We start from the raw sequence: 18,196 nt of genomic DNA on the forward strand, positions 1-18,196 counted from the left end.
AAAAATGAGACAGCATTCCACTTAAAATACTCCTTTTGTGATGAATTCCTCAAAAATAAGTGTTTTGAAGTTGATTATGCTTCTGTGTGCAAAGAAGAACTGATGAAGGCAAGGATTAAAGATGACATTTGAAAAGAATGACTTTTTTTTTTTTTAGTTGTACTTAAAATTATTTCAAATAAAATCTCAGAATCTTCCTGGAATGTTTTTGAAAAAAAGTAATAACCATGGTATTAACTGGATGATAAAAACATCTGCCATGCTGATAAATACCTTTACATCTGACAGTCAGGCACTCTTGATTCAGCAGTTCTATAATCATCAATGTATTTAATTGCTAAAAGAAATCTATGTGAACTGATTTGCCCTCAGGTTTTGGTTAGCAGATTTTTAGAAAAGTGATGGAAACTATATCTGCATTTCATTTAAAAATCTGTGAAGCAAGAAGAAACTTTTTGGTAGAAAAATGAAATATGAATAAAAGTAATTTGTCAATCACATTTTGAAAGGAAAATATCTCTCAAACTTAGAGCTATTATCTTAAAAACCACCCATGGACTATTACTCAGCAATCAAAAAAAAATAAACTCATGCCATTTGCAGCAACACGGATGGAACTGGATGGGAAATATGCTATGAAATAAGTCAGGGGAAAGACACAAATCATATGGTGCCACTTATATATAGAATACAGAGAAACCAAATGAAGGGTAAGATAAATCCAGACTAAAACACTACTCCTTGGGCCTCCCTGGTGGCGCAGCAGGTTGAGCCCTGCGCTGTGAAGCTGTCTGCAGCCTCTGCAGCGCTAGTTCAATTCCCAGCTGGCCAGGGAGGTACTCACATGGCACAGCAGACCTCGCCTGCCTCGCCCACTGCTTCCCTCAGCAGTGTCTTCATCTATCTGCCTGTTTTGTTCCCCACTCTGTCTCTGGTGAATTGTCACACCTTCCCACACCTCAGCCTGTACCCCAGTTCTTCTATAAATAAATAAAAATCTTAAAAAAACAAACAACTACCCCTTGAAGGCTGACTACAGAACTGAGATATACAGAGGGGGAGAGGGAGGGAAAAGGAAAAGGCTGAGCACAAAGTAGGGAGGAAGCACAATGGACAATGGTGGTGGGGTATGGGAGCTCTGGTGGTGGGAGAGTTATGGTAACAGCACCGGAAAGGGGAGTGGAGTTCAATACTTACAAAAGGTAAGCAATAATGTAAAACAACATAACCTCAATTAAAAATAAATTTCCTGTATTGCTAGTTTCCCCATACTTCTTCGTTCTCTGATACTTGAGTTGGTTTAAGTTTGCAGTGCACAAATAAGTTTGAATTAAATTTGTCTTTATCTTGGAATTTATAAATACCTGTTAAGCCATACAAATTAAAAGATTATATTCAAGAAACCCATTTCCATGCTTTTCCTTATTTTTATTAGCACCCAGGAAGGTAGCAATATGAGCTGTGTATAATGTGCAACATTATAGTAACACAGATTTGAAAAGGCAAAGATGCTGCATCTGTGGCTTATTTCATAGCAACACTGATTGGTTCCCTCAATCAAGAAATACATTTCCTCCACACGTGAATTATTCTTCAATAATGAGAGCATGTCAAGGTAGGTGAATACGTTCATAAAATCCACCCAGCGAATGATAAGCCATTATTGTCAGTATTAGGGTAACTGTCCCATGGTTTGATAAAATTCATAATCCTCACTTCTAAGTGCTTAATATTGTTAGTTAGTACTTATTACCTGCCATCCACTAGCATTTCCACAAAAATATATGAGCATCAAAAAATGAATCATGAGGTCCTCCCCTGGTGGCGCAGGCAGTTGAGCATTGCGCTGTGAAGCTGTCCGTGGCCTCTGCAGCGCCAGTTCAATCCTGGCCGACTGGCGAGGGTCCCACATTGTGCAGCAGACCTCTCCTGTCTCTTCTGCTGCTCCCCTCAGCAGTGTATTTCTTCAGTCTGCCTGTTCTGTTCCCTGCTCTGTCTCTGGTGAATCCTTTCACCCTCCCGCGCATCTGGCCTGTACCCTGGGTTCTTGTATAAATAAATAAATAAATAAATAAATCTTAAAAAAAAATGAATCATGACTTCTTGAGACAAAAATCTTCTAAGAGTTTACTCTTTTGTGTGTTCCTTCTTTTGGAACTGAAGTGTGATTTGAAACCAGAGATTCAAATACTATATTACTGAACTGTATTTCTCACTCTGTAGTGTTAAACTATATATGAAGCAATTTTTTTAAAGAAGACAGAACTGGCATACGTGACCATGGGCCTAAGTATGAAAGAAATGATTCAATGAATATTGTGTTTTCATCACCTAATTCTCTCACTTGATTGATCCATTTTTGGTGCTAAATTCTGACTCATGATAAAATGACAATTTCTCTAAAACAGTCTCACTTTTGAGTTCCATCACATTAAATCAACTATGAGGCAGCAGCATTTCTTCTGTGTCACAGGCAGAGGAACAAGGCGCTGAACAATGCATGAAGAGATGTATCAAAATAAAAGATTGTAAACTCATTAAAAGATTTAAGATAGTTTTAAACAGAAGCAAATTTCACAAACAACCTGCACATAACATACAAATAGCTAATGCTCAAACAGGTTTCATGATACAAAATAGGCATTGTAGAAGAAAAAGGAATTTTAAAAAGTAATTCAACGATTTTTTTAGATTCAGGTCAATAAATTACTCAATATTCATTGTTTTGTACTTGTTTACTACTAAGAAAACATATTTTCTTTCTATATCTTTCATTTACTTAAAGACTTGTAGCAAGATAACAACTTCTTCATACTGTTTTTCAGTGAAGACAATCCAGTCTTGATACCGGAATTACCAAAATTATCTTTAAAAATCTGAATCATTAGTTTTTTTTGTTGAAACCCAACTATTTAGTATCATAAAAAATCAATTTTGCATTTACCTGGAAAGATTGTCTGGGATTCAGATAGAAGTTTAACTTATTCTGGATAATTTCAGGAATAAGCCCCTACCATGATAGTTATCCAATATTTTTAATGTGTGAATTTTCTCATGTCATCTGATTTTAGTTTTTCAATTTGCATGGTCTAAAATGGCAGGAAATATATGACTTAATAGGCCTCTTATTTCTTTTTGCCCCAATGTTTTCCTTAGTGGGAAGGAAACATACACCACCCCAATAGAAGACCATGAGAATGTGCAGACTCACTGGAAGATGATAGGATGGCTCAAGTGATGTTTCATTCTAAACTGCAACACTCCATGATTTTCCAATATTCTGTTTCCACATAAACTCTTAACAATCATTTATAGAACCCCGGGAAGCAATGCCTGGGGAGGTTCTAGCCAAGACAACAGAAAAGTCATACTCTTTCAACTCTACAAAATCGGCCTCTATAAAAGTGTAAAAAACTTTGAGTTAAAAAAGAAATTGACACAAGGCTACTGGCCTCTGGCCCTAAACTCAAGGAAGACTGTGATGCCAGATAGGCAGCCAGCTCCTTGCTCATGATGATGAATACAGCACTGATTGACTCAGTTGGACACTGTTTTCCTGAATCATGACTGCCTTGTCAAATTCAGCAGAACTAACGTTCAAGTTCTCTTTTAATTTGTTAAGCTCAAAGTCATGGAGAATCTTGATGGTCGTTAACTTTTCTCTCTTGATTCTGTCCCGAACATCTTTTGGAACATCAGGGATCATCCAGGCCAACAAAAATTTGACTAAAAACACAATGTGCTGGAGGAAACAAAAGAATATCAGAAGATTGTTAGAATTGCCAAGTGTGCAGTAGGAAGTTCTTACAAATCATTTCATTTCTTCCATAAACTGACACAGGAGGTGCAAGAAAAACAAGATATGGTCCCCATCCTGGAAATTAAATTAAACCAGAAATTTTGGATTCAGGGGTGGCAGCCATAGCGAAGGATGGAGGGTAGCCCCATATTCAGAACAGGGCAACAAAGTGAATCGTGAGATTCTCCTAGTCCCTTTTGCATTGCTAAGCTCTGAGGCTATAGACCGCCATTCAAGGACTCAAAAGACAGAGGTTGGAGAATTGTTCTCTGGGGAAAATCACTAGTCCGTAAAATTAAAACTACTGATATCAAAAATTAGTAGGTCTTAAATAAAAAGGTATCCTCTATTATCACCCTACAGAGAAACACATCAAGTGACATTTCTCCTGTATGCATACAAAGCTTATAACCTGAGCAGTTACCTTTAGGAAAGACTTACTTCCATAACTATGATGAAGGTCATCTTGGCAGCAAGGACGTGCCAGAACTGCATATTATGAAAATATTTCTGATCGTGATCAGGAGGATATCTGTAATCTCTATACCTGGAAAACAAAAGTAAATGCAAAAAGTTAGTTAATGCTTCAAATAGAGCCCTAGCATAAATTATATTTCTTCATCCTTTTAGTTAATCACAAAATGCAAATCACAAGAAGGTAGTTGCAATTGTGAAACATTTACCTTTCTTGTACAGATAAATGGTTAGCTACATTTTACTTATGTATAATATGGCTTTAGCAGGAGACACAACTGAAATTTCTCTCCTTGCCTTCAAAGACGAATTACTCAAGAGAGTTAGCAAAATTTGCTATGTCTATTCCTCTCTTCCTACTCCTTAACACATTTAGTTCTATCCACTCACTACACTAAACCAATTGTCTCCTGTCATAAAATTGAAGATAAATTTAAATCCTCACCTAATTTGATATTTCAAGAATAGAAATTGATATTGTTGACCATTTTTGTTTTCTTGAAACTATTTTCTTTTGGCTTAACAGACACTGCACTGTTTTGTTTTCCTTACTATTCTTCTGGATTTTCTAAGTGCTCAACTGTGTGAGCTCATTGTTTTCTAAAAGGGTTGCTAGATAGTTACATTCCTCAAAGATTTACTCCAGTTAGGAAGTCATGGCATTAAGCAATCTGACACACTTGTGAAATAAATACAAATAAATTTGTGTGCACATATACCACATATATGTACATATATCATGTATATATATCATGTATATATGTGTATATTTATATATACACGTAAAATTTAATTTTGAGAGTAAAAATAGCCTCATAGTACATGAGATACAAAAACCTTCACCCTTTCTTGCATAGGAAAAATCTTAAATAGGATAACTGGTGAATTAATCACATTGATGTTTCTCTCTCACTTTCTCTTTTCAAGGACACACAGTCAAATCCAAGTAGGATAAATGCATATGTAATCTGCTCATGCTGTATGATTGCGATATCACAACTTGGGACCAATGGTCCCAAAAAATGCTGGTGGAAAAATCTTTCTAATAAATTTAAAAAATAAGAACCAATACAAAATCGACATTATTTTTTCCAGTAACATTCTCTTATTTTTGGAAATTCTACCTTTCCAATTCAAAAATCATACAAGGTGTGAATTCTAAAAATGGTGCACTTTATCCAGGATTTTTACTCCCAAATAAATTCTTTACATTGTAAGACAATAAATAGAGAACTTAAGAAATATATTTAAATGGAGAAATTAAAAACTATAAAAAAGGAAACCTGCAAGTAGTGAAATCTCGTTTCCCTGTAGGTGCACTGCGTTCAGGAAAATCAGCTATCAGGAATACTGACAGGCTGTTATTGACATATCCTTTCATAGGTTCGCTGGTATTTGTTGAATAGGCATAGTAGTAAACTAAGCGGTGAATGATGTCCGATGTAAATGCAACAATAAAAGCCTGAAGGACAAAGAAGTCGAGATCGTGAACTAACAATTTCATTTTTTAAATGTTGATTATCTCTTAGTTCTATGTGCCACATGGATGCAAAATGACTAAAGTGCTAATACAAATCATGTTAATATAAAAGTCTTTGGGCTAAGCTATGAAACAGTTAACCTTACAGTACACGATTAGCAATACAACATGGTTATGTAGTGTGACTAAAGTGAAAATTGTAACTAAATTAATGTATTCCACCATGCTCTTTTCACCATGTCTTACTAATGCTTTCATTTTTTATTGTTTCATGCATAGATCTACTATCCTTCACCAAATTTACTTACCTGGTCTAACTCCATAAACTGAGTGTGTGTGTGTGTGTGTGTGTGTGTGTGTGTGTGTGTGTTTAAGGTTAGCAGGAGGAAATGAGAGATGATAGATCATATGCTGATGGATTTCCCACAGTTTGATGCAATTAATTTTAACATTTGATTCCAAAGGAATGGTCTTTCCCCATACTTTCCCAATATCTGGAATAGTATAAATAGCACATTTCCTTTACAATAGATGAGCCATTTAAAAACTATCTGACTCCACCATCTATGATTTCAGTGGTAAACTTTAAAAAACTTTGACTATTACTTCTTTAGCTACTGGTCCATTCATATTTTCTCTCACAGGGTAAATTTTGGCAGATATAATTTTCTAAAAAAGTGGCAATTTCAAATACATTTAAAACTTTACTGGAATAAATATATATATAAGCATTTTCTCATATTTTTTTCCCTGTCTCTTGTAACTCTTTTTTCTTGTTTGAGATTTTCTAGGGTTTGCTTACTTTATTTGTATTTTTAAGAAACAACACTTGACTTATTTAGCAATTATGTTGATTATTATTTGTTTTCTAGTTTGATTATTTATTAATTTTTACTACTTTCTATTGGTTAATTATATATTTTTCTTAGTTTCTTAAGTTTCATTCTCATCTCAGATTTTTCAATCTTAATTTTTAATAATAAAAACATTGATCACTAGGGATTTGTGGTTTGAGGTGACTCCTATAGATTTTCATTTTAATTAAGCTTTCTATATAATTTCAGTTTGTTTCATCTTATTCAATAAAGCTTATTTAAAGGGTTAATGTTAAGAGTTATATTTTCTGGTATGAATTGACTTCAATTTTCAAACCATTGTTATAGGCAAATATGATTATGGAATTTGTGCTCTGGGAAATTTATGTCATCATCATTTTTAATAAGTGCTCAAGACATAACAGGTAAATTTTGTGCATTCTGTTTGTAGTATATAACTTTACATATAAGCAAGTTTTGATTGTATTATTCAAGTCCTTCAGGCCATGGCTTATTTTTCTGTCTACTTTGACACATTATGAAACTGTGTCATGGTATTTTAATGAACATGATTACATTACATGAACATGAACATGATTACAATCCTTGTATTTCTAAGAGTTTGAATGTCATAGATTTCTCTATATTGCTTAATGCATAAAAGTTGGGGATATCACCATGATGAATGTCACCATGATGAAATTAATGTAATAAAGACTGAGTTAAACAACATTCGCATTTTCCCATTCCCGAGAAAATAAAATAAAATTTCAAGTCACCCTACCAAAATAAGTGCACTTACATTAGTCGCAACAGAAAGGATAGCCATTCCATTAAGAATGTCTTGCCAAACACCTATGCTATGGGCTTTAGCCGCTACAGGTCTCCTGTACTGAGTAGTAAGTTTCCAGGCATCCACTCGGATCTCTATAATATTATTCAAGAGAGCAAGAAGAGGAGCCAGAGGAAAGGAGGCCACAAATAATGTAACAAATCCAAATTGGATCACTGTGGGGGAAAAAAGAAAAATTCACCAACTCATTATTTTAGCCGTGAACGGGGGAAACATTGCCCACCCTCTGCGACTTCCTTCATTTTGGAGGAACTAGCACCAACCACAACATTCTAGACCTCTTTGCATCTACCCACTTCCTCCTCGAATTTGGAAGCATAGTGACTTATTTGCTTATTTATTTGCTTATTATAATAGGAAGGTGACATTTGGGCATGAGAACTCAGTCCCGTGTGTGTGTGTGTGTGTGTGTGTGTATTTTTTTTTTGTTTTTTTTTGTTTTTAGAGAGATGCTTACTTGAAGAAAACATTGATTCTTCTTTGCTTTACATTAGGAGCTGTGTTTAGGTCTATGCTGGTGTGGCCTTTATTTACACTGGCTTTGGTATATTAGTGGGAAAATCAAGTTTTCCTGTCTTGTATAAGTACATTTTGAGATCAGGAAAAATATCTGATTCATTTGTAGGCTTCCAAAAGCCACCATATAAAAGTACAGTCAACTAAAAGTCTTAAGAGAAAAAGCATTATTGCAGATTTGAAGAACCTACCAAATGAAATAGCAGTGAAAGATGAGAGACTTGAACTTGAACTTTCTATGTTCAAATCCCAGATATCTACCTAAAAACTCTGTGTTCATGGTAAATTAATTAACTTATTCAAGCATCAGTACCCTCAAAAATAAAATGCAGCAGATAATGACTACTCTGTACAATGTTTAAGATTAGTAATAATTTACGCAGAACATCCAGAATCATACTGAGTTGTCTCTCAATAAATGGTAGCTAATCTTGTTAGGAAACCTTGATTTCATCTCAACTTCAATGATAATCTATGATGCATTAATGCAAAAATTACTTTGAAATTTTTGCAATTAATTACAAATTATAATCTTATAACCTCAATGGAAAAAGGACCTAATTTTACAACCAGCTATATGAGGCAAACTTCTTTCTATATATCTATGAATATATCAGTGGAGACTGATTACCAATACCAGGTCAACTCATTTATTCCACCATAATTTTATGGGCCTTGAGAATAAGTTAAGAAAATTGTTCTTTTTTCTTCCATAAGAGAAGCAGAGGTCACTTAAGAGGGAACACTCTGAGAGGACTATACAAGTAATACCCATCATTCTCCCTCCTAAAATTTTGCCTCAATCTTTAGTATATCCTCAATGTTCAGTCTTTAGTATATCCAGTCTTTAGTCCTTAGTATGTCCTTTTGTGTTCCTTACATTCACTTTGGGTTTCCCTTACACAGCTGTTGTTAGTTTTCTTCTTTTCGGTCTGGAAATAAAGGATACACGCTAAATGTATGCAAGACTCTGGAAATGGTTTTCAACTGACTCGACTCTCTTAGTTGCTATTAAGACAAACAAAATGAGAAAACTGTCTATGGTAGTTTATGACAGATTTAAGAATTGATAGCTATTTTATTTGGTTCAACAATATTAACATTCAATTGATTGAAAAAACCTCTAAGACTAGTGCTTTGGAGCTAAACTTCATTTTGCATTCTACCTGGTGGGAATTATAAATACTGAACCAGTATTGAATAACAGTCTCTATATTTTCATCCACTGGCCAATGAACCTACGATGTACAAGGAAGGAAGCAATGTTAAGGATTGAAAAAAACATTTATTTTACTCAATTTGATTATGGTTCAAAGCAGTGGTTGAAAGTTACCTGTTTCCAAGTACTCATAGAAAAGTGCAAGAGATCCAAAACATTCAAGGTCATTATCCTGCTCCCATCGACTATACAGCTTTTCAGAATTGGTTCGAGCTTTTCGGCGTCTCCACCAGTTCAGCATCATGCTGTTGAAAATGATAAAAGTAAACATATGAAATAGAGTTAAAAAGAAAGTGGTCAGAGAAATAGAATGTTGAATCTAGAAATTGGCAGTGAGAGAAGTAAAGTAACTTAAGATCACAGAGAGAGGTGAGCTATGACTACCACTAATATCGAAGTCAAAATCTAGGTTTTTTTTTTTTTTTTCAGATGAAAAAATGGATCAAGAAGATGTGGCATATATACATAAGGGGATACTACACATTGGTCAAAACAAAAAAAAATAAACACATGCCATTTGCAGCACCATGGGTGGAGTTGGAAGGGATTGGGCTAAGTGAAATTAGTCAGAAGGAAAAAGAAAAATATTGAATGGTTTCACTTACAGGCAGAACAAAGGAAAACCGAACAAAGGGTCGTAAAATAGACAAAACTTGCAAACCGACCATAGACTTGAGGCATACAGCAAGGGAGAGGGAGAGGAGGGATTAAGATAGAGGAGGGAAGAGCATAAAGGGACTATGGTGACAGTTCACAGATGCTATATATGGTGGTGGGAGAACTACAGAGACTGTACCTGAAGGGAGAACAATAATGTAAGAAAATACATCAATTAATTTTAAAAAACCTAGGGTTTTTTTTCCCCCCATAACACAGAGATTTGAAATACTCTGCTGTCTTTTGCATTTACTGCTATTAGTGAGAAATCCGTGAGTGCATAGATGATACTCCTTTTTCTGAAAGACTTTAATATTGTTAGTTTATCTCTAATGTTCTACAGTTTCAGCACAATGTAGTTGGGGGTGGGTTTGATTTTATTTATCTTGCTTCATATGCAAAATTCACTTTAACTTTTGGGACTCAGATTTTTCTTAATTTTTGGAAAAATTTCAACAAGTATCTATTTAAATACCGGGTTGTCAGAAAAGTCATGATGTGTATTTTTTGTTTTCAAAATGTGTCATGGCTTTTCCAACAACCCAATAACTTTTTCTTTACCACTACTCAGTTGTTTTTTTCTAGAAGTACTAGTAGTTCATTAATAAGGAAGCTTCTCAATACAGCCTCGTGTCACTTTAACTTTTTTAAATCTCATTGCCTCTCAGTTGTATTGTACAAAATATGAATTTCTCAGTACTATTTTCCAGTTCACTAATTCAGTTTTTAACTGTATTCAGTCTTTAATTGATCCCAGGTATTGTATTTTTTAAAGTGTTATTTTTATTTATGTAAAATTATTTTTCAAATTAATTTGTGCTTGTTTTTGTATCTTTTAATTTAAATTATTCCCTGAATTGTTTAATGATAAATATCCTCTTATGTTTTCAGCCTTTGCCAGAATAATTTAGGCAAATTAGCTTTGTAAACAAAGATTTTGTTAGCAATCTTTGTAGCATTAAATTTCATCATGAATATTAAATTTTCATTTTGTATAATGGATTTTACTTGTTCTTTTTCTTTTTGCCTCTCTCTTGCATACTTTCTTTTATTTCCCTGTCTTTTGTTTTCTTTTTTGCTCCTGTCTGCCTCTTTCTTCTCTCCTTATATTTATTCTATCTCTTGTTTTATGGGGTTGTTTCCACTCTGCCAGACTGTGGGTTCCCAATGTAGAGGTCAGTCTTAAAATAACAATTTGTAGTCATTTCTTTGTGTCAATATTCACAATGTTGTATAACAAATACTGTCTGAAAAGAGAAATCTATGATTTTCCTTTGTTAGCACATGAAACAGAACTCCAGGAGAACTACAGGTTGGAGGTATTTTCAAACTTCTTTCATGAATAAGTTCTCCCAGTTCCTGGTTCAAGTACAGCTGAACTAGTCTTTCTCCTGTCTTAAGTGGAGCACTTTTAGTGCACTTAATACTGCAGGTGCTAAACCCGGATACTGTCATTTCCTAATTAGGATTCCTAGAAGATCAAGGTTTGTAATTCTTTCCTTTTTGAGCTATGAGAACGTTCATTTTATATTTGAGATTAACTGCCAGCTTGGTTTTCTCTTTAATGTTTTCATTATTGCTATGTGTTTGGAGCAGAGAGCAATCCCTTCATGCACCAGCACTGCATTCTTGGCCAATTTTTGTGCCTAGATATGCTCACAGGATGAGTATTTGTAGTGTTCAAAAATAGTATGCAACATTTAGAATAATCTACAGAGATGATATTTATATTTCTTAGTAGAATCTCCTCAACCTCTCCCTCAACCTTAGTTAAGCAATAGAAATGAATATTTAAAAGACTGTATTATCACAATGAATTCTGGACTATTGAATAAAAGTGAAGTTTTTTTGTTGATATAAACATTTGTTAGCCAAGGGACCATCCCAATTTCTTCCTAGGGAAATCACAGTAATTTAAATCAAGCAAAACTTGTAAGTCATACATACGGATAAATAGCTTCTTTTATGTTTCCAAAGATCTGCTTGCCAGTCATTATGATAGTCAGCTGAGTTGTCAGCTCTATTAGGCAGCCTCCAGTATCACACTAGTCAGAAGCAAGAAGAGAAAAAGGAAGTGAATGATGAAAGAAATCCCAACAGAGAATTAGAACCTGAAGACTTTTGGAGGGAATGGATAATGAAGGGACATAAAAGGATATTTAGCTCAATAGTTCCAAGCGCAAGTGTGACCAGTATCAGGCTGGCTATATTAGATTAGCTGTAGATTAAATTGAAAACAGAGTTCTGGGTCTCATTCTTAGAAAATTGTGAATCTTTGTGTTTGGGTTGGTACTGAAAGTCACTATTTTCTGCATGTGATTTGGATGCATAGTCAGGTTTGTAAACCAATGATCTGGTCTAACTCTATAACCCATGGTAGAACTCTTACTTTTATATCTCCAGAAAGTAATCACTCATCCTTTGCAGGAAGTCTTTCGAGGTATGGAACTTACTTGTCTCACTCCTTAGCTCACATGTGACTACCAAACAATAAGCACAATATGACTTCTTGTCAAATGATATGGAAAGTCTATCAGATGATGGGATTATGAGGCCCATATTCTGTGTGGACAGTGTCTCAGACTTGCAACTTTATAAAACCTGAGTTAGTTCTGGGCATCTGTTAGCAATCAGTTATCGAAGCCATAAATCTCCGCTCTCAAGAGAATTCTTACCTCTTCATTTCTCCATACATTAAACAAATATGTGTATTTTCCAGGATAGCCCACAAACTTCCCTTTAAAGAAAGCTACATAGAAGCAGGATGAATAAAAGTTGACAAACTGAAACAGGAACATTTTCAAGGTGAGACTGCTCTCATATTCCTGGTAAGTTCGAGGAAGCTCTGGTAAGTAAAAACAACAAAAAACCCCCACAAAATTTAATAATGTACCTTCTTGTTGCACTCCTTTGTACAAGTAGATATCTATTCATATTATTCTGAGAGCCTGTTGAAATTCTCCCCACTGCAGTCATAACAGCCCAATATTAAGTAATTGTGGATATTTTAGGCTCTATATCAGGATACCTGTTGATCTAATGAAAGGAGAATCCTAGGAAGTGTTCATTATTACATATTGAGGGGTGAAATACTTGCTTGGGTTTATGAAATCAGAATATGGAATTCAAAACCATGTAAAACTGAAGAACTTTATATTCATTTAATATATTGACAACCAACTGGACTTCTCTCTTGTCTGTTTTCATTCAGGCTTAAACAAAGTAAACTCACATCAAGGGAAAAGAAGACTGCCAAACCAAACTGTGCTTTTCTGTTACAGGTTAAGTGGCTCTAACAATTTTGAAGGCAATTTCTCTAGCTGGTGGCAGCAATAGTACACATTTTCCCTCTCCTTACTTAAAACACCCAATCACGATCTATCATTTAATGAATTCCAAAGATAAAATATTAGGTTTTCTTCACAAAAGAGTAGACTACCACGCAGTCTAAGAGAACGGCTGTGTGATTTGCTGAGGTAATGCTCTCCAGAGAGCATAAATCGATCCAGCCAAAATCATGACATTTTTAGCAATACTGAAATAGCAACATATCATTTTAGAGACATATATAATTCCCCTATTTCAGTGAAATTTAGTTTGTCCTACAAAATCTCCAGTGTGAATACAAGTGATCTTTCTCATGGAAGAAAGCTATATTTTTTCAGATGCTTTTATTTTAGGTACTCTTTGCTATGATTTTTTTTTTTTGTGTTGCTAGCAGAAAAATAATAATTGAAATTGAGAGAGAACTCAAAATTTGAGGATAGTATTTAATGAAGTTACTTCCCAGTTGTTATTCCAAGCCCAGTGAATATTGTGCCCTTCTTTGGTTGCCACTGGACACCATGCCAGTGTTCATCTAGAGGAGGGTTATGAGTTCTCAAGATAGCACTAAGAGAAGAAGCTGAGGCCTTAAGTTGAGCTTCTGATCTTACCTTCAACTTTCTTAGGGCAAGACCAGAAGCCACTGTGTTCTGGTATTCTCTCACTGAAACTCTCACTTCATCTGTGACCTAGCCCCCACCATGCTACCCCCACTTCACCTTTTCTCTTAACTTGAGAAATTGTAATATTCTGATAAATTTTAATATTCTCAAGAGAAAATAATCTAGGTGCTAAGGCACAACAACTGAAGAGAAAATTGCTTCTAAATTTTAGATTTATTCAGGAGGGCTTGGTTGTGCTGTTTTCTCACAATGTTTTTCATAAATCAAATAGTTTTTAGAAACCATATGCATGATATAAAAATTATCTGTGTCTTAGAGGATTTTACTCAGGATTCAACTAGTCCCATTAAGAGAGAATAAAGACAAGAGCACTCAGAAATATCTAGGGAGTCCTAATTTATTTTTTTAAGTTTTTCTTCCTACTTTCATTATAAACAGTTTCATTATAAGATTCTGAAGTTCCAGACTATGGGTCAACTTGTACAGCAAAAATGAAATGAAATATGCCTTTGAAAAATTACCTCTTTGGAAATAATCCAAAATGGTTATACAGGGGCCTCCCTGGTGGCACAAGGGGTTAAGCACTGCACTATGAAGCAGTCTGCAGCCTCTGTAGCACAAGTTCGATCCCCGGCCGGCCAGGGAGCAACCAACATGGTGCAGCAGACCTCTCCTGTCTCCACCGCTGCTCCCCTCAACAGTGTATTTCAGTCAGTCTGCCTGTTCTGTTCCCCACTCTGTCTCTGGTGAATCCTCTCACCCCCCGGCATCTTTGGCCTGTACCCCAGCTCTTGTATGCATATATAAATATATCTTTAAAAAAACCAAAACCAAAACCAAAATGGCTATACAGCAACTCTTTTTCAGAGTTATACTAATGATTTGGTCAGCTTACCCATTTTTGTAATCCATGCAGATATCTTTTCATAAAAGAAATTCAGGATCAAAATGACAATAAAGTTCAGGCATGATCCAGTGAGTGATGTGGTTAACTGGGGAGTGAGGAAACGTCTGACCTGCTGCAAGGACTCATCACTTTCCATGAAGCTGGCAAACGTAGCAAAGACTGACAGACGGTATACAATCACGGCTACCATACACGCAATGACAAGGGCCATCTAGACAAGGGAAACAAAAAAATCAGTCACTGGTCTCTGTGTCTCTGTGATGCATACATATCTTAATCATACTGTTCTGTTCATCTCAGGTTAGCAATTCTCATGTGGAAAGTGAACCAAGCCATCTCTCACCATAGATAGCAGAGAATGAACACTGGTAAGAAAACGGGTTAGAGATGAGAAATACAATTGGGTGAATATAAAATACAAAAGCATTCATTGACTATCTTCTATATCTATTCTCTATCAAGGGTTGGAAAATTAGTAAGAAAATCAAATCCTGCTAATGGTATGTTCTTATATAGTCCTTGAATCAAGAATGCTTTCATATTTCTAAAGGTTATATTCTCTTTATTTTAAAGAAAAATAGAGACAGTCACCTGCCAGAGACTATTTTGTAGCCCACAAAGTCTAAATATATGTGGTGGACAGGCTCTAAGATAAAGTATTTCTCTTTCCCCTAATCCTTTTCCAAAAGTTCAATTAAGCCATATCCATGTAGATTATAATTAATTTCATATAAGAACTCAATTAAATATGATAAATTAGAGGGGAAGGGGAGAAGGAACCAAGAGTTATTGCAGATGAAACTGTTGAGACAACTATAGTATGAATGCTTGCCATAAGAGTATACCAGTTTTGGGCCTCCCCTGGTGGCGCAGGTGGTTGAGAGCCATGCTGTGAAGCTGTCCACAGCCTCTGCAGCACTCGTTCGATCCTGGCAGGCCGGCGAAGGTCCCACATGGTGAGGCAGACCTCTCCTGTCATGCCCGTTGCTCCCCTCAGCAGTGTATTTTGTCAGTCTGCCTGTTCTGTTCCCTGCTCTGTCTCTGGTGAATCCTCTCACCCTCCCGCGCATCTGGCCTGTACCCCGGTTCTTGTGTAAAATGAATAAATAAATATTAAAAAAAAAGAATATACCAGTTTTTAAAGAATGCTCACCCACAAGGTCACTGTAGCTCCTGATAAAAGGTACCACTGGATACGATTACAGAGAGGCATGTGAGGTTCCATCTCCTATAATTTTGAAGAAATCACAGCAAAATTAAAAATCTATACTCTAAGTTAGGACTCTAGGCAGTAAGTCAAATGTCAAAAAACCCATTTAAAGTAGAAGCCTCCCAAAAGGACCCTTGCAGCTCGTGAGAAGCCATAGTCTACCAGTGGTTCCTTATGTTTAAATGAAAAACTTACACGGCTCTTAAAAGAGGTATTTTATACATGATTTGAGATATAATCTATACAACTCTTTCCTGAGTGTTGCAGTAGAGTGGTATTCAGAGTGTGGTAGACAGGAACCAAACTCAAACCTGAGTGCAGCTGTTTATGTGAACATTATTTCATGATGTTACAATTTTATTTTAATTGAAATGAACTGAACTGAGTTGAATTTCATTGTTCTGTAGCTCTGCATGATTAAACAAGGTGCCTTCATTATATTTATAGAATTGTGTTCTTTTACACAGTTGAAAGTCCCAAATCTTTCTAACTCCATGATTTTTAAACCACTAGTGGAAGATATTAACTATATTAGCTGAAATTCTCAGCTATATCAAAAGACACTGCCATACAGTAAAAAATAGCTATCAGCAGAAATCTAAATCATGTAATGGTACCTAAAACTAAAGATTTTACATATCGTATCAAGGATTTTCAGGGAGGACTAAACACAAACATAACTCTATCAGCAGAATAGTCTCTGTTCAGGAGGTTTTTCAAACACCAGGATATGTGCGCATGTATGTATGTAAATGTGTACATATGAGACATGTATGTGTATGTATTCAATTTGTGTGTGCAGATGTGTGTACTCATGCATGCCTGAATGTGTTCTCAATACAGACTCAAATATGAGAGTTCTGGTATATTTAACCACTGAAGAAGTACTGCAATCCAAAAATTCTCCAAATCAAAACCATTAAAACTAAGTAGATGATTCACAGTGAATCAACACACATTGTTTTTCAACTTTTTTTAAATGTCAACTTCAGTACATCTTGTTTTATGTCAATAATTTTTGGAATGTCAATAGGACTGCTTTGGTGTGTTTTTTTTTAATTACATGAAATATGAACCAATACACATCATATCATTATTATGACACTATCACTTTAATATAGTTTCTTAATTTCAAACAGCACCCACCCTGTAAATCTATTTTCCGAGATGTTTCTTTACCTTGATTCCTTTATAATTTTTAAATAATGTTTCAGTGTACTTCAATAGATATTTTGTGAGTACCTAAACTATGAAAAGAATTTTGAATAGTATACCATGGAATAGTGTCTAGAACAGATTAGGGAATTCTACTGAAGAGATTATGTTACAAACATATTATATTTTCCTGTTATTAGCATCAGGCAACACTGAGATTACAGAGTATATCTTAGAATATGTATGAGTCTGATCTTTAAAGGCAAAGTTCCTTTCATTTTCACATGAAAAAAATTCAAATTATCAAGAAGTCAAATTACTGAGTGAACAACATAAAGCTGATATATCAGTGAAAGATTCCAAAATCTAGACTTCTCCCATCCTAGACACCAAAGCAATGATCTTCTCATTATAATCAATTGAAAGGAACTAAACAAATTATACTTACAGAAAATTTGCATATTAATGCAGTATCATTTTAATGCATATTTATTTACATACAAAGTCCACAGCATACACATTATTTCATGTTTGCTCTTATTTTACTCACTGTTAAAACTATTTACTTCATGATAAGATGCCTTGGATTTGCTTCAAAATAATCTACTGACAGGGAGAGTAAGTGTATAAATGAACCAAGATTATCCATAAATTAATATAACTTGAAGCAGGGTGATGGATTCATCCTGGATTCCTTATATTTTTCTATCTACTTTTGTATGTGTTTGAAATATATGTTAGAAATAAGGGAAGAGTCTATATGATTTGTATGTTGTGGAGTATTTTAAAAGCAAATTAGAATATACATCATTATCTGAAAGACAAGCTCAGTGTGTCCACTGAGATATACTGCCAGCTTCAGTTCCCTGATATACCTGAGTCACTGCATTCATTTTCCTGTGTTTACACATAGCCTCAAATTCAGGTCTCAGCTGAAGCTGCTGCTGTTCCTCTTCAAAGTCCACCAGGTCCCACTCATATTCCAACTTGGCTTGCCGCTGTTTCCAAAATTCCAAAAACAATGTGACTATAGGAAAAGAAATGTATGAAAACTCAGAGATGGAGAAATAAAGTAAATAAGAGAATATCTCAGCTTTTCTTTACTTTAAAAATTATTTGGTTGCATGATGGTTCTTCCACCATTATGTTGGATGATAAAATTAT

The 18,196-nt window shown here is 35.0% G+C and overlaps 1 protein-coding gene across 1 annotated transcript in view; it reads right to left on the bottom strand.

The window, feature by feature from the left end:
• Window positions 1-1,216: 1,216 nt before the first annotated feature.
• ANO5 (anoctamin 5) overlaps window positions 1,217-18,196 on the bottom strand; it is a 56,920-nt gene continuing 39,940 nt past the window's right edge. The window contains exons 12-21 of the mRNA XM_037522583.2: window positions 17,908-18,059; window positions 15,821-15,895; window positions 14,656-14,878; window positions 12,489-12,658; window positions 11,761-11,858; window positions 9,271-9,401; window positions 7,371-7,576; window positions 5,557-5,735; window positions 4,241-4,346; window positions 1,217-3,742 (exon numbers count right to left, since the gene is read on the bottom strand). Coding sequence (XP_037378480.1) covers window positions 3,509-3,742; window positions 4,241-4,346; window positions 5,557-5,735; window positions 7,371-7,576; window positions 9,271-9,401; window positions 11,761-11,858; window positions 12,489-12,658; window positions 14,656-14,878; window positions 15,821-15,895; window positions 17,908-18,059 — 1,574 coding nt within the window. The 3' untranslated portion in view covers window positions 1,217-3,508. The remainder of the gene's footprint in view (window positions 3,743-4,240; window positions 4,347-5,556; window positions 5,736-7,370; window positions 7,577-9,270; window positions 9,402-11,760; window positions 11,859-12,488; window positions 12,659-14,655; window positions 14,879-15,820; window positions 15,896-17,907; window positions 18,060-18,196) is intronic.

Source organism: Talpa occidentalis, unplaced genomic scaffold (assembly GCF_014898055.3).
Source record: "Talpa occidentalis isolate TD23 unplaced genomic scaffold, MPIMG_talOcc4v2.1 talOcc4.3, whole genome shotgun sequence".
Taxonomy (NCBI): Eukaryota; Metazoa; Chordata; class Mammalia; order Eulipotyphla; family Talpidae; genus Talpa; species Talpa occidentalis.